The sequence below is a fragment of the Blennius ocellaris genome (genome assembly GCF_963422515.1).
Source record: "Blennius ocellaris genome assembly, chromosome: 4".
Classification (NCBI taxonomy): Eukaryota; Metazoa; Chordata; class Actinopteri; order Blenniiformes; family Blenniidae; genus Blennius; species Blennius ocellaris.
In genome coordinates, this window is record NC_137653.1 from 12128367 (window position 1) to 12143102 (window position 14736).

Here is a 14736-nt window from a genome sequence, read left to right on the forward strand (position 1 = left end):
CCCTCTTCCTGTCAGTGTCTTCCTCTTGGCGGCTCGCCGCTGATGGCTCTCACTTGTCAACGCTCCGGATGAGTGCCCTCTGGAAGGGAAAGTCACTGCCAGGAAAACAGATCGCAAAGGGATTGTGGAATGACAGGCCCCAATCCCCGTTCCCCATACAGACCCCCGCTGTGAAATAACCTTACATGTCCGATACGAAGCATTGTCAGTTACAGCCGGCGCTGACACCATGTCAAATGGCTCCTGTAACTCTGGAAATCTGCTGCCCAGGAGTTCGGGGCAGTCCCAACATGTTTGTATTCACAACGCGTATAAGTGTAATAAATAACAAAATATGTAAGTGTGGACGTAACGTTTTGTGTTCAAAAGCCAAAATCTATGTTTGAGTACCAAAGCTGATCTTTGTTTTGATGTGTATGATGTATTGCAGGATATTTCAGTCAGATCTCCACCTTGGCTGACGTTCAGGAGAATGTGATGAGGTATCTTCACGTCATGAGTCGTCCGAAGGTTATCGATCACGAGCATGATACAGTGTGGACTGAAGCGTATGTGGACAGTGCTGTAAGTATGTCGCCGGGGTTTAAATATTTGTATTAAGACTTGTTCCACAATCCTCCAGTTTTCTTTTGCATAATAACATTGCTCCACGTTTGACAATAAGATTAAAAATCTCCCATAGTGTGTTGCAACCAAATACGTTCGCCGACAAAGATATTTTGGAGATCCCCGTTGAGGATGTACTGCATACGGTCGTATTGCGCTCCTGCAGTACTGCGGGGTGTCCATGTTATTTTGTTCAGCCTCTTACTGTACAGTGAGAAAGCACATGTGTGGGTCTGCTCTCTCATCATTACTCTTCATGCTGCTGGAATGACTCCTCATTATGAGCTTCATTAATCTGCATGGATCTTCCCCCAAATGTACATCTGTGTCCACAAAGCCAGTGCAGACTTAAATCAACCAATAATTCAATCTTTGCGTGTCTCTTACTTCTCTTTAGCTTTCCCAGGCTCATAAGGTAAATATCTACATGTGACCACATCAGTATACAAGAACATTACTCTGCTGTCCGGTTTTAGTTGTGATTCAATGCAGATTGTTCCATATCAGAACAATCTGCATGACATTTAATTTTAAATTTGAATAATTGAATAATTAGAAACTATTTTAGAGGTTAAATACCAACATATCGTAGCTCTAGTTTTTGTGTGAGTATTTCTCAGTGAGGGCACGGTTTTCCCTCTAAAGGGCAGGAACAGCAGAGGGGCATTTATTGTACCTTTGTGCTTCTTTTCAGTAAGGAGACGAGCGGCGTGCACACACTTTAACACACACACACACGCGCATGCGCGCACGTAAAAAGTGTTTGGAAGAGAGATTGTCCTCTGGTGTGTGTGTGTGTGTGTGTGTGTGTGTGTGTGTGTGTGTGTGTGTGTGTGTGTGTGTGTGTGTGTGTGTGTGTGTGTGTGTGTGTGTGTGTGTGTGTGTGTGTGTGTGTGTGTGTGTGTGTGTGTGTGTGTGTGTGTGTGTGTGTGTGTGTGCGTGTGTGTGCATGCATGCGCGCGTGATCGCTCGCACGCGCGTGCACTGGTATCTCAGCCTCAGACACACCATTCATCATTCTGTGGATCATTGCACTTTATCTCCTAAAGCCCATAATAAAACTGACATTGGAGAGAGGGGGGAGAGAGGGAGAAAGAAACGGGAGGAGGAGGAGGAGGAGAGAGAGAGAGAGAGAGAGAGAGAGAGAGAGAGAGAGAGAGAGACTGTGTTGGCGCGTGCGTGTATGCGTGTTCACTTTTCTCTCTCGCCATGTGTTGTTGTGGATTTGAGTAACTCCATTTTTCATTTTTGTCGAGCCCGGTCGTACACACAGCACTTGACGGAACGTTATCTCCACATGCATACACCCTACATAAATGAGCGCCAGCCACACTCATACATGCTCACACACTCAAAGACTTGCAGCATGTTTGTGGGACCCCCCACCTTTATTATAATAAAGTCTCCAGTCACTCGCTTAACCTTAATTTTCACAAAACATTGTGTTCACCCACAACATGAGTGTAACCTTCGCCTCAATGCCATGCAAACCATCAGTAACCCCACAAGCGTGGTGGATTCACACCTTTTAGGTGCCACCTTACCAAGATAAGGGATGAGGTAATAGCTTTTTTTCTTCCCTGATCATCTTGAAATGAGTCATTTGTGTAAATTATTGATAACACAATGGAACTAAATTCAAATTTACTTTGATTATCCTGTTGTCATTCTTTTGTCGTTTGTTTTTCTTTCTTTTTTTGAGTTAAAAGATAAATCCGGTATAAGCCTGACGACTACAGTTGCCATGCCCGTCTTCAGCACAAGGAATGAAACAGTGAGTGAATCGTTACTGCTTTTTCATCAAACTCAGTAAGTGAAAACTTTTTTACTTTGAAAATCCATTACTTGATGTGAGTATAAGAAGTCACGCACTGCAGGTTTAACTAAGGATGGCCTGCCTTTGCTGAGTGACTGAACAGGAAGTCTGTTTTTATGTAAAGTTGTTTACGTGTTTTGAATTTTGCTCACGCAGAAAAACCAGGGTATTCTACTGGGGGTAGTAGGAACAGACATCCCTCTGCAGGAACTGATGACGCTGATCCCCAAGCATATGGTACAATCAGCTGCCTCGCACTAAATGTATTCTTACACACTTTGTGATCCTGCATCACTTATATCTCTTTCTGCATCTAGTTAGGGATCCACGGTTATGCGTTTGCCATCACGAACAACGGCTACATCCTGACACATCCGGACCTCAGACCTTTGGTAATTCAGCTTCTTATCATAACGTTCACACCTGAACTGTCTCAGTGCATTCCCTGACTATACCCTGATTTTCCCTTTTGTTTTCTCCATGCTATTGTACACCTGACCACAAATATGAACTCCCTTGAGGGCGCCTCGAGACAAATGTGTTATCTGGTCAGGAGGCTACCTGGGCTCGTATAGTCTGTAATCCCCACCTTTTCCTTTGATGTATGCATGCAGGGATAAAGGCCACTCATAGGGCTGGCTGGCCTGAGATTTCCCAGAGGTAACTTAACACTCGCTGGCAGAGACTACAGCCGCCCGCCCTGGGACCTCTGGCTCCTCAGGAGCTATGGCTGTGCTAGTGGATCTGTGTGTGCCAGTGTTAGTGCTATCCCTCTCTGTGCAACTGTGTGTGTTAGTGTGTGTTGGTTCCTCGTGAGTGTCTCTTTGTGGCTAAAACTGTGCTGTGGTTGTAGTCATTGACTTGTTGTTTCATGTGGATCGGGACAACATACACTCGCAGAGTTTGACAGTTACACTAATATTACACTAATGTATACTTATGCAAGTGTGGATTTTATGAGTGGATCAGTCATATTAATTGTTTTTAATTTACCTGACAGTGTTAATTTCACAGATGATTTGTTGAATAATTAATTACCCAGCAAAAAAACAAACAAAAAACCAACAACTCCATGCTTCTACTTGATAAATCTAATCTTATAGTAACGTTTTATTTTAAGGATGCAACACAGAAACTAAACGAAATTGGAAAAAACATTTAAATTAACGATTTCCATATATCTGAGAGTTACGTCCCATGTGCATATTTTACAACTGTGTCAGGCTAGAGAAGCTGACATGTTTATGCTGTCAAAACAAAGCATGATTACACTGAAAGGATCATTGAGCTTCATATACTGTGTTCCTCTGTGCAGTATCAGGAGGGTCAGAAGAGGAGGAAGCCCAACTACAGCAGCGTGGATCTCTCTGAGGTGGAGTGGGAAGACAAAGATGACATTGTACGTGCAAACAAAAATAACCAATACAATCAAAGCTCATAATAATTTTTAGCATATGCAGCAAGTACATTATGCAAAATTAAATGGCATTCAATTAAATAATCTTGTTTTAAGGAACAAAGTAAGGTTTACCAGATGTCACACAATGAGGATTCTGCAATGGCTGTTTATTCAAAACAGGACTTGGTACACGACTTTATCAGTCCGACAGAACAAAGAATTGATGCTAAAATCAAGATCCAGAAAAAGTATCAAATGTCTATAGCAGAACTGGATCAGTAAGCAGGATGAGGAGCTACAAGCTCCAGGAATGTCCAAAACAAATAAAGAGCATATACAAGATGTTTACCATAGTGAGACAAACAACTGTCCAGTGTGAGGAGTTAACAAGGTGCACCGGACACGATCATGAGTGAGGGAGCTCAGATTTATACGTACTCTGCAAGAACAAAACAATGTCTGCCCCCGGTGTTCAGAGAGCAGACAGATACAAATCTATTCCCACAACCCTGGTTTGGGATTTTTCACAGCTTTTTCTCGACTTTTCTATGATGTGATGTTCGCTAGATTACCCTAACAACTGAACATGTTGCACATGTTTAATGCTTTTTTCCCCCTTCCATTTCCTCTAAAGGAGTACTGCAGCGGCGCTTCTCTTGAAATGCTTCCTGACCAGAACAAACCTTAATTCAACAAAGAAACTCCTCTGTTTGTACAAAGTATATTTCCACCTTAACTGTAAAAACCTCACTATAAACCAAAAATTATAATTAACTCAAAATAAAGGGTTCTTGAAAAATAAAAAAAAATCGATAACTTCATTTAACACATTCATCACTTCATTCATTCTATAGCAAGCGCTTCTTTCACAAATAAATGAGCCTCGGCGTTATCGTATCGATGCACACAGTGCACAGTGGAAATGGCCTCTGAAAGGCCGCTGGATCAGTGACCCAGTCTTGGCCTTTCTACTCTACATGAATCTCTTCTTGGTTTTATCTTTTAGCTGCGCAATGCTATGGTGAACAGGAGGACAGGGACATTCTCAATGGAGGTGAAGAAGACCGTGGATCGAGGGGTAAGGCAGCAGATAAGCATGTTTAGTGTCTCCATATCAGATGACGGATGTTCTCTCTCTCTCTCTCTCTCTCTCTCTCTCTCTCTCTCTCTCTCTGTCTCTGTCTCTGTCTCTGTCTCTCTCTCTCTCTCTCTCTCTCACTTGTCTCTGGACTAAAGAAGCTCATCTCTTCTTCTTTCAGAGGCGTGTGCTAAAGATGCACAATGACTATTATTACACTGACATCAAAGGAACTCCATTCAGGTGGAAGAGAAGTTTTACTGCACTCCCAAATGAGTTTCTGACCATTAATCTCTCGTTTCTAGTCGAACTGGCTCAGGTTGATCCTCCACTCTGATTGTGCTTCCAGTGTTGGCGTGGCTCTCTCAAGGGGTCATGGGAAGTATTTCTTCAGAGGAAATGTTTCAGTGGAAGCAGGTACTACATGTTTGCTCTTTCCCTCTATGATAAAAATATGAAGTCATTATGTCGTATTGTGCAGTAACTTAAAACAAAATCCAGTATTTGAAACTCCGAAGAGTATTTGAAATGAAACAATCGAGATACGCCTCAAGTTAGACAACCGGCTGCTCAGCAGCTTCATAACGATAGTGGAAGCGGAAGCATAGCGGACAGCCTCATAGTGAGAAGGTTGCTGGTTCTAATCCAGGCTGGGCATGCCTGAGTGGAGTTTGCATGTTCTCCCCATGCATGTATGTTTTTTGTTTTTTTGTTCTGTTTTTTAAGTTTAAAGTTGGATGAATATTTGCTTTTCCGTATGAAGTCATATTGTGGTGTTTTACATAGCAAAAATGCCAAAAAAATGTGGGAATGCCCAAATATTTATGGAGTGGACTATTTTGACGTTAATACCATTTTATTTCGCATAGTTAGAAAGGGCATTCACATTATTACAAGCTTATTTATGCCCTTGTATATAGAGTACACATGTTTCACATCTGCCACTAATTGCAGTACCAATTAATAGAATAGAATAGAATAGAATATTAATTATTAGATAATATATTTTATTGTCATTTTTCTGTATGCCCAGGGAAAACAAAATTCTCACTTTGTAATAACACATATTATTACACATATAAAAAGGATGAAAATGCAGTATCAATAAAATAAATATGTAGAATATATGGATGAACGGTTGATTGGATTCAGTGTCCTTATGTCACATTTTCTTGTTTCTGGCTTCAAGGAATGAGGAGAAGTGATCAATTAACATCTTGTATCAATTAATAGCAAGAAAGTACCGACTTGAATGAGTGATAAAAAGGTTGACAACATCAAATATTTATTTTTAACTAACAGGCGAGATATATATCCCTGAATCTGACCTGCGCCATCAGTTATTTTTAGTCATCAGACATTTAGTCATGTAGCTACTAGTTCTTCTTCACGGTTTGTATTCTTTTGGGGAAATATCTTTCTTTTGTCTTGTTTGTCTTGTCATCTCTATTACAAAGTTCTCATCTTTTTTACTTCTTGCTTTCCAAAACATACTATGACAGATACACAAAGAGATTGCCATGTTTCCTTTGTTTCTGCCACTCAGCTTCAAATAGTTTCCGGAGGGTGATGTTAGAACTATGAAGATTAATATTTGCTATTTTTTCTGAAATGCAAGTGAAGCACATGCAACAAGCATGCTTTGAGATTGGACTGGAAAACACAGACGTGCATAAATGTGGAGTATAAAAGCTGTCAGGAGGATGAATAATCAAGTAAAGTCACCTGAAAACTAAGTACCGCAGTTTTTCATTACTTCCTACATAATAGGTTTATTGTGGATAAATGTGTTTAACCAGAGTGTTTGAGCACTTGTAAACACAGTGGGTCCATCAGCGTAGACAGGCACTGCTGAAGCGTTACTGACTTGTGTTTTTCAGGGCTCCGTGATCTGGAACAGCCAGATGTCGCCCTGGCAGATGAATGGTAACGTTGGGGTTTATGGAAGTGGGCACTCATGCATTATGTAGGTTATCCCTGCGTGTTCAACAGGGATCCTGAGGCCTGTGATCTAACAGCAGGGCTCTTTTCCCACCACAGGACCTACTGCAACACAGAGGAGCAGCACGAGCACCGTCACCTGACCCAGATTCAGGCCATCAAGCTCTTCATGACGGGACGCAGACCGCACCTCAAATGTAAGGGGGATCGCAACTCCAGAGGCTGCAAGGAGACTGTCTTATCAGTGGAAGCATTTTACTATAAATATCAATTGTCGTGAGGAAAAAGTCAATTTTGGCTTTATAAAATCAGATCCCTGATTAAACCAGCTTTACACTTTGCAGGTGACAGAGAGCTGATCCAAGAGGTTTTGTTTGATGCCGTGGTCACTGCTCCCCTGGAGGCGTACTGGACCGGGCTCGCGCTCAACAAGTCAGAGTAAGAACATTTTGATAGCACTTCCTGTTCCTCCCCACTGTCTGCTGGGAAACGTCTCAATAACATGCCAATGAGGAGGTAGAGAAATGTTTCTCACTGTATATTGAGTTTAATAAAAAAAAAAAACCTTTATTTTTACTTCTTTTCAGTTCTTCACAGAACAATAAAGGTTTCCTGTGCCCATAGTTAGGAGTGCTATGCAAATCAGGCTCATGACTTTGGGAAAAGAAATGAATATAAATACAATACTGCAATCCAAAGAGTTACATTCTCTGCTGAAAACATGGAGGAGATTTAACTTGTGTTGCTTTGGATTTTGGTTCATTACATTGCAGTGATAGAAACAGCACAGACACAGAGACAATCCCTAATAGCCAGATCCCAAACTCCACAAGTGCTTGAATCCTTTTTATGATCAAAACAACATTTTGATCCATTAAAAAGAAATAGTCGACACGCAGCTGTTCATGAGGTTATATTGATTTACAAAAGACTTCTTTTATATACTTTACCTTCAACTATGCTTTCAGACGATCCTGTAAATTTGCTGTTGTAAATATTTTTGAAACAACTTTAAATTGTGCAACATTAAGGCTTATTGCTTTTTGTCTCAGTATGGCCTTCACAAGTTACCAGAGGTTCTTTGTCTTCGTGCAATCTTCACTGCAGCTGCTGTGATCACTTTTCTTCTGTCTCCTGGAGGAAAATGTGACTTTTTAGCTCCAACCTGCATTCACATAGTCATAGATGCCTTTTGCATTGTGTGTATTTAAAAGATGGCAGCATTGTATCATCAGAAGGTTTGAGGAATAAACACTCACAGCGGATCCACTGACCATCTCTGTCTGTTCTGCATCACGCCAACAGGAACTCTGACAAAGGAGTGGAGATTGCTTTCCTGGGTACGCGCACCGGCCTGTCGAGAACCAACCTGTTCGTACCCGCTGATCAGCTTTCTAATCAGTGAGTGCCACAGCTCAACATTTCTCTAATCATTACTTACAGCCGGAGGCCCGGTCGTGATTGTGCTTGATGAATTTAATTCTTCGCTTCTCACCTCGGTTTCATTTCGCATGCTTCCTCAGAGATTTCCTGACAGCGGAGGACAAGGAGGGAGTGTTTAATGCTGATCACTTCCCTCTGTGGTACAAGAGAGCAGCAGAGCAGGTCCCCGGCACGTTTGTCTACTCCATCCCCTTCAGCACAGGTACACTCAACAAATCGTGTGGCCACAGCATGTATTGTGTGCACTGTGGAGTGAAAAATATCTACTACACAGAACATCTGCCTGCTTGCTCCTGCAATGACTTCTGCATCATACACAAGTCCATTTGATGTAGTTTCTATGGTCTACTACAGTATTACAGGCTGTACTTTCTGGGATTCATCGGCTCCTTGTGTCTTTTGCCATTTTAATGTATAAATCAGCCTTTTTTTAATGCTCCTTTGTCTTCTGTCCCGTGGTTTTTACTGGTGGGATGTGCAGCTCAGCTCACCTACCTCACAGCATCTCTGCAGTTAATGCGGCCACACACTCTGTCTCTGCTATCTCGAGGATGGACAATTCAGTTCCCCTCTTCAGGACATTTACCACCTTTTCTCCAATTATAATGACCGCGGCCACTCAGGCTTCCCCATCATACCATGAAATGTTCTATCACAGCACCCATTTCAGAAATATTACAGTCATCTGCCTGCAGAATAAGCTCTGACTCGACTCCATTACTGTGAAGTAATGAGCTGGTACTGCGGTTTCTTCTCAGGCTGCAGAGTAAAGAAAGGGCGCCATCTAGTGCATTTGAACAAACGACTGCTCATTGTCTTTTTTTCCTTCAGCCATAGAAAATAAAAGTGTGGTTTTGGCAAGCACAGCAATTCAGCTCCTTGATGACAGAAAGTCTCCGATTGTCGCTGGTAAACAACCACCGCACAGAACTTTCACATCAGTACATCTCACTTCCCACATGGAGAGTTAAAGTTTTAATTGTTTTGTGTTGTTCTCAGCCGTAGGGATTCAAATGAAGCTGGAGTTCTTTCAGAGAAAGTTCTGGACTGCATGTAGACAGGTAAACACAACATTACGTCACCAAAGGAATTTACTTTAGAATTGGATGTAAAACTGAACCATGTTTGATTTGTTTTCAGTGTACAGCCCTGGATGGAAACTGTGTCATTAGCTGTGATACTGAGGTAAGAACGGGCACAAAACTCAGATGTCTCTTTTTTTCCTGAGGCTGTTATTTAAATATGTTTTTTGTTTTACTACTGTTCTTACAGGACATTAACTGTTACCTCATTGACAACAATGGATTCATTCTCGTAACAGAGGAAACATCTCAGGTACTGTGTACTTGTCAGCATGCACATATCCCCCATTTTACCTGCATTTACTCTCCCTAAGTGTTTTTCCTCAAGTCCACCGGGAGAATTCTTTTGATGTTTCTCATAAAAGGAAAAAGTCAAAATCCGCTTTGCATTCAGCAGTGTAGTGGTTCGTACTTTTGTCTCAAAGTGAGACTTGAATTTAATTCCAAGCAGGGGACTTGGTTATGTCAGGCCACTTTTTTCACATCGATTTTTTTTTTCCCCCTTGTAAAACTTATAGACTGATACTGTGGCGTCCTTTGTAGTTTATTTGCTGCATGTCCCTAAGTGTGCTGAACTGTGGGCGGCGACTCCTTGACATTACTTCTCTCTCAGACAGGGCTCTTCTTTGGAGAGGTGGAGGGTGCTGTTATGAACAAACTTCTCCAAATGGGGTCATTCAAAAGGTCAGAGACACAACATTACATCCCTCTGAGTCCTGAATTGCCAAATTAAAAAGCTGACATTTAAAATGAATTTGTCACACGCATCCAATCTGTTGTTTTTTACAACCTGTGCTGCACTGTTCATGTCGCAGGATCACATTGTACGACTACCAAGCACTTTGCAAACAGTACGCTGGGAGCACTGACAGCGCACGCCCTTTATCAGATGTAAGTGTGAAAGATTACACTTATTCCTCTGCTCTTACTTTTCTGATACGCAACCTTTTAGTTCGGGTTACATCCCTCTTTGATCTTGTTTTAAAAAGTACTTGTAAGATGTGGCACATCACTGGAAAGAGAACTTTAAAACACATCAGGAATGAGAATAACTCAAATGAATAAAGAAAGAAAACGCGTGAACATTTGAAAACATATGGGACTGCGAACATATTTGCAATCCAAACAAGAATGTCCAACGACATATTTCTATATATTCCTATGCTTACCTCTTTTTATTAAACTAGGAGATGTCAAATGCACATCTTTGTAGAAACATAGAACATCTGCTGATATACTGTACAAATTGTGACTTCTAAACATTTTTCAGCCTTTTTCAGTGGTGAAGTGGCTCCTCACAGAACTTGTCATGTAAGAATTAAGTTTGTTTATTATCTCCATTCTTTTCTTTTAGCTCTTTCCACAATCACCTGTGTTTAAATGCATTATTCTTTGTCTCACTACTTAGATTCCTACTAGAGTTTAACCTGTACAGCTGGTGGAATATCGATGTCTCTGTTAAAGGTAAAAGTTGTCAAATGTTACCAGCATGAGAAGAGAGAGAGAGAGAGAGAGAGAGCGAGAGAGAGGAAATTGAGTATGAGCGTGACAAATAAAACAGCTTCCTCTGTTAAATCTGTGGTTTTGTTATGTGGTGCAGCTCAACATGGCTTTTTCTCATGTTCAGCTCAGAGATCTCGAGGTAAAACCATGATGGTGCCCTGTGATACAGAATACCCCGCCTTTGTCTCTGAACGCACTATCAAGGAAACAACAGGAAACATTGACTGTGATGGTTGTGTCAGGTACTTGTCAGGCAATCATTACAATTATCTTCAATGATCCAAAACAGTAGATGTTCAGTTGAGAGAACTATTTTTTTTTTTTATGAAAACATTTCTGTTATTGTCTCTGCAGGTCATTTGTCATACAGCAGATTCCCAGCAGCAATCTCTTCATGGTCGTTGTGGATAATAAATGTGACTGCAGCAATGCTCCTCCAGTAACTATGAATCCCATTGAGATCATGTATATCCTTTCAAAATATATGCTTAAACTTTGCATAAAGCTTTATTAATTTCTGTGCATGTTTGCCGACTGCAGGAAGAAAACGAAATGTTTACAAAGTCCATTTTTGGACTCAAGGTTTAAAGAATTTTCACATTGGGCTGACTGCATTGCAAAGTCAGTTCAAGTTTAGCAAGGTGCCCCCTTAAGTTGTTGCAGCCTTGACACCTTTGAACACAATGAGTCACTAAAATGTGACAGACTGAAGTTTCAGAAGGACAGGAAGAAGCCAGAGTCATGTCATCCCTTCCACCCAGAGGTATGAAACTGTGTGAGTGCGTGTAACTATTTTCTTTTCTGTTTTTTGGTATGAGGTTGCGTCACATTTGACTTGAAGTTGAATAAAACAATCGATGTTTTAAAATTAATTTTTCTTAGAGCATTTGACTATACATATTGCACGTTTGAAAAGAGGACAATAGAGGCAAAGCACTTCTCTCATTTACTAATAATTGAAGCAAACTCTTCTACAAACTCTGTAGCTCTGACATTAATGCAGCATCGTAAAAAGCCATCACACAGTGTGATTGTACCTTGAAATACACGTTATATGAATCATAATATTGTAGGCCCATACATGGCTGGAGCTCGATGCTGTTGCATAAAGTCCTGACCACAAACCCCTATTCTCATGTGAACTTGTGCCTTGTGTCTAAAGTGTTCACTACCACAAGGCCAATCGGTGAAATCTAAACTCACAGACATCTGCCACAGTAAAATGTCTCTCTCCACAGGAAAATGCCATGGAGTGTGGTTCAGCCACGCGTCTCTCCAGCCCGCTGGCAGCAGCGCTGCTGCCTCTGATAGCAGCGGTCTTCAGCAGGTGACCACCTGCAGCAGGAGAGGACATCAGTAAAGACTGACTCGACAAGAAGACGCTTAGAAACACATAGAGAACATGGCTAATCAGAAATGATGTTGCTCTCAGCTCTGCAACAAGGCAGCACTCCACTAAGACAAACTCTTAATCAGTAGCATCGACACTCACATCCATTAATGCAGAAACCTCCACGGGAAAGTCTGGATAGTGGGAGTGCTTGGTGACTTTGCTCTGAGTATCAGACGTGACAGTTTGTCATATTGCTCCGAATGTGTGCTTGAATAATTAAGAGGTAAAAAAAAAAAAATTGCAGTATGTGTACAGGAAATAAATACTACAGAGTAAAGGGCTTTCTTATCAAAGTCTAAAACAAGACCTTTGACTAAGGGGCAATCATACAACATTAAATGTTTGTTTGTTGTGAGAAAAAAAAAAGAAAAAAGAAAGCTAATGTTTGCAGAATGTAAAATGCACCTTTGTGAAAAGTGAAACAAATGCAGCGTGGCAGTAACTCACCACAAGCAATAGACAGAGCCATGACCTCATTCAACATTTCAAGTTAATTTGGGATATAAATACATTTTCTTGTCAGTAATGAATCATCTAAAACTACCGGACAAAATAGAACATTTTGAACTTCCTGTATTCTGCTGGGGGGGGGGTTTCTCGTTTCGACGCTGAAGACGTGAAAGAGCTACAGATGCATGATGAAAATTCAGCCATGTGTTCACAGAATGTTAAATTGATGTATTCAGCCATAATTTATGGAGGTGACCACATGACGTACTCTCAGCCACATGTTTAGGAAAGCTGATAAATAAACACAAAGAAATATTTTCCTTCATTTACACTGTGAGCTGTTTTGTCAAGCATGAATATAAAGGGGAGGGGTTTACCCTCTCACAGATTATCAAGGAGGCATGGTAGTGTGCCATTCCGGTCTAAATGTGTTTTGTAGCCTTGGAGGAAGTCAAACACAGGCGGGTTACAGTAATACAGGCTCTGTCCCAGACTATTGTTGTGAAGAGGGAACTGAGCTGTGAAAGAGGATTCTGATTCTGTGTTTACTGGTTGGTCCACATCCCTACCCTCACCTGTGGTCATGAAGTTTGGGTCAGTACCGAAACAATGAGGTTTTACAGATACAAGCAGCTGAAAAGCGTTTTCTCCGCGTGAAGGTGGCCGTCAATCCCTGTGATAGAGTGAGAAGTTTAACCATCTAAAAGTCGAGCCTCCACATTGAGAGGAGCAAGTTGAGGTGTTTTGGGCATCCTCCCTGTAGAGGTTTACCGGCCATGTCCGACTGGGAGGAGGCCCCAAAGTCGGCCCAGGATTCGCTGTTGTCGGGGGCTGATATGCCTAGCCGTTCATCGCTCTCTATACTGCAGCTGTAACTCTATCCGGACTGAGCAGACATGAAAACGGATGGATGGAAGGACCCCATGTTTTTCATGTTTTCCCCAAGTATCTGCAGCCCCTAAACATTTCCACTGACTTCTGCAGCATTGAAACTCCCTCTCTCATACAAACACAAAATGGCATGAAGTAAAAATACACGTATATTGTATGATAGATCTCCATATGGAATTACAAAAGTTAGACCACAGTTGGCAAGGCACGGATTTACAGCATTAAATCTCAATCAGTCCATATACATGACCAACAGACTTCTCGCTAGGAACCACTGAGACGCTACACCGAGATGATTGATGAACGAAATACAGTGCCATTTTACAATTGAACACTTTGTCCCTTTATTTATCTAAAAGTGACAGTGTCCAGTTAATTCATTGACATCTGTTGACCATCAAACTGTCTCTTCTTTGTTTAGAACACTTGACACAACAAATCAAAGTTTCCACCGTACCCTGCCTCCCAATTACCACATGGCATCTAATACACCACACACCAAGGATACACTGATGTGCACATCTGTATTTGTATTTATTGAGTCCATTTCACAAGCTAGCAATTGAACAAACAGAAATATTTTGTCTCAACTTGTTTCCAGGAAAGGTCTGATCAGAAATAAGGGTGTAACTTTTTTTTTATTGCATTGAGAATATTACATTAATCCATTATTGTTTTTGACAAAAAGAAATACAAAACCACAACAAAACAAAAAAGAGCATACACACAACCCAGCTCATATGAATCATTCTAAACTTCTTGCTTCATATGAGTGGTTCCAGATCATAATTGCTAATAAAAAGAAGCTTTTTTTGTCCTTTCCCTGAAACAGAATTTAAAAATCAATGTGCTTCAGTGTGCTTGAAGAGTTCTGTAAGTTGGGTTTGTCCGGAACAATGCAGCTGGCTCATCAGCGACCGTGTCATACTCATGGTACACTTCAGACTTGGAGAGAAAGACGATAAGAGATTTTCAATTTGAAGCAGAAATATAAGTGATCATTCATGAGACGTGCATACTTTATCTTACATTTTGAGCACAATTCCTGTTGGGTTGCTGAAACCCTTCAAGAGAGAAACACAGAATTGAACACAAAGACAATTTAAAAACGTATTATCTCAATATACCATTTGT

The 14736-nt window shown here is 41.1% G+C and overlaps 1 protein-coding gene across 1 annotated transcript in view; it reads left to right on the top strand.

Moving 5' to 3' along the window:
• Positions 1–12199, top strand: part of LOC308129619 (voltage-dependent calcium channel subunit alpha-2/delta-3-like) — a gene marked incomplete at both ends in the record, with an annotated part of 32096 nt that extends 19897 nt beyond the window's left edge. Inside the window, 26 exons of the mRNA XM_080495607.1 lie at positions 431–564; positions 1004–1021; positions 2309–2380; positions 2579–2659; positions 2740–2814; positions 3738–3821; positions 4828–4899; positions 5081–5142; positions 5249–5316; positions 6780–6825; positions 6940–7037; positions 7185–7278; positions 8146–8241; positions 8364–8485; positions 9115–9192; positions 9283–9344; positions 9424–9468; positions 9556–9618; positions 9979–10049; positions 10181–10256; positions 10636–10676; positions 10774–10829; positions 10993–11110; positions 11223–11333; positions 11532–11631; positions 12107–12199. Coding sequence (XP_080351733.1) covers positions 431–564; positions 1004–1021; positions 2309–2380; positions 2579–2659; positions 2740–2814; positions 3738–3821; positions 4828–4899; positions 5081–5142; positions 5249–5316; positions 6780–6825; positions 6940–7037; positions 7185–7278; positions 8146–8241; positions 8364–8485; positions 9115–9192; positions 9283–9344; positions 9424–9468; positions 9556–9618; positions 9979–10049; positions 10181–10256; positions 10636–10676; positions 10774–10829; positions 10993–11110; positions 11223–11333; positions 11532–11631; positions 12107–12199 — 2036 coding nt within the window. The remainder of the gene's footprint in view (positions 1–430; positions 565–1003; positions 1022–2308; positions 2381–2578; positions 2660–2739; positions 2815–3737; positions 3822–4827; positions 4900–5080; positions 5143–5248; positions 5317–6779; positions 6826–6939; positions 7038–7184; positions 7279–8145; positions 8242–8363; positions 8486–9114; positions 9193–9282; positions 9345–9423; positions 9469–9555; positions 9619–9978; positions 10050–10180; positions 10257–10635; positions 10677–10773; positions 10830–10992; positions 11111–11222; positions 11334–11531; positions 11632–12106) is intronic.
• Between the last annotated feature and the right edge of the window lie 2537 nt (positions 12200–14736).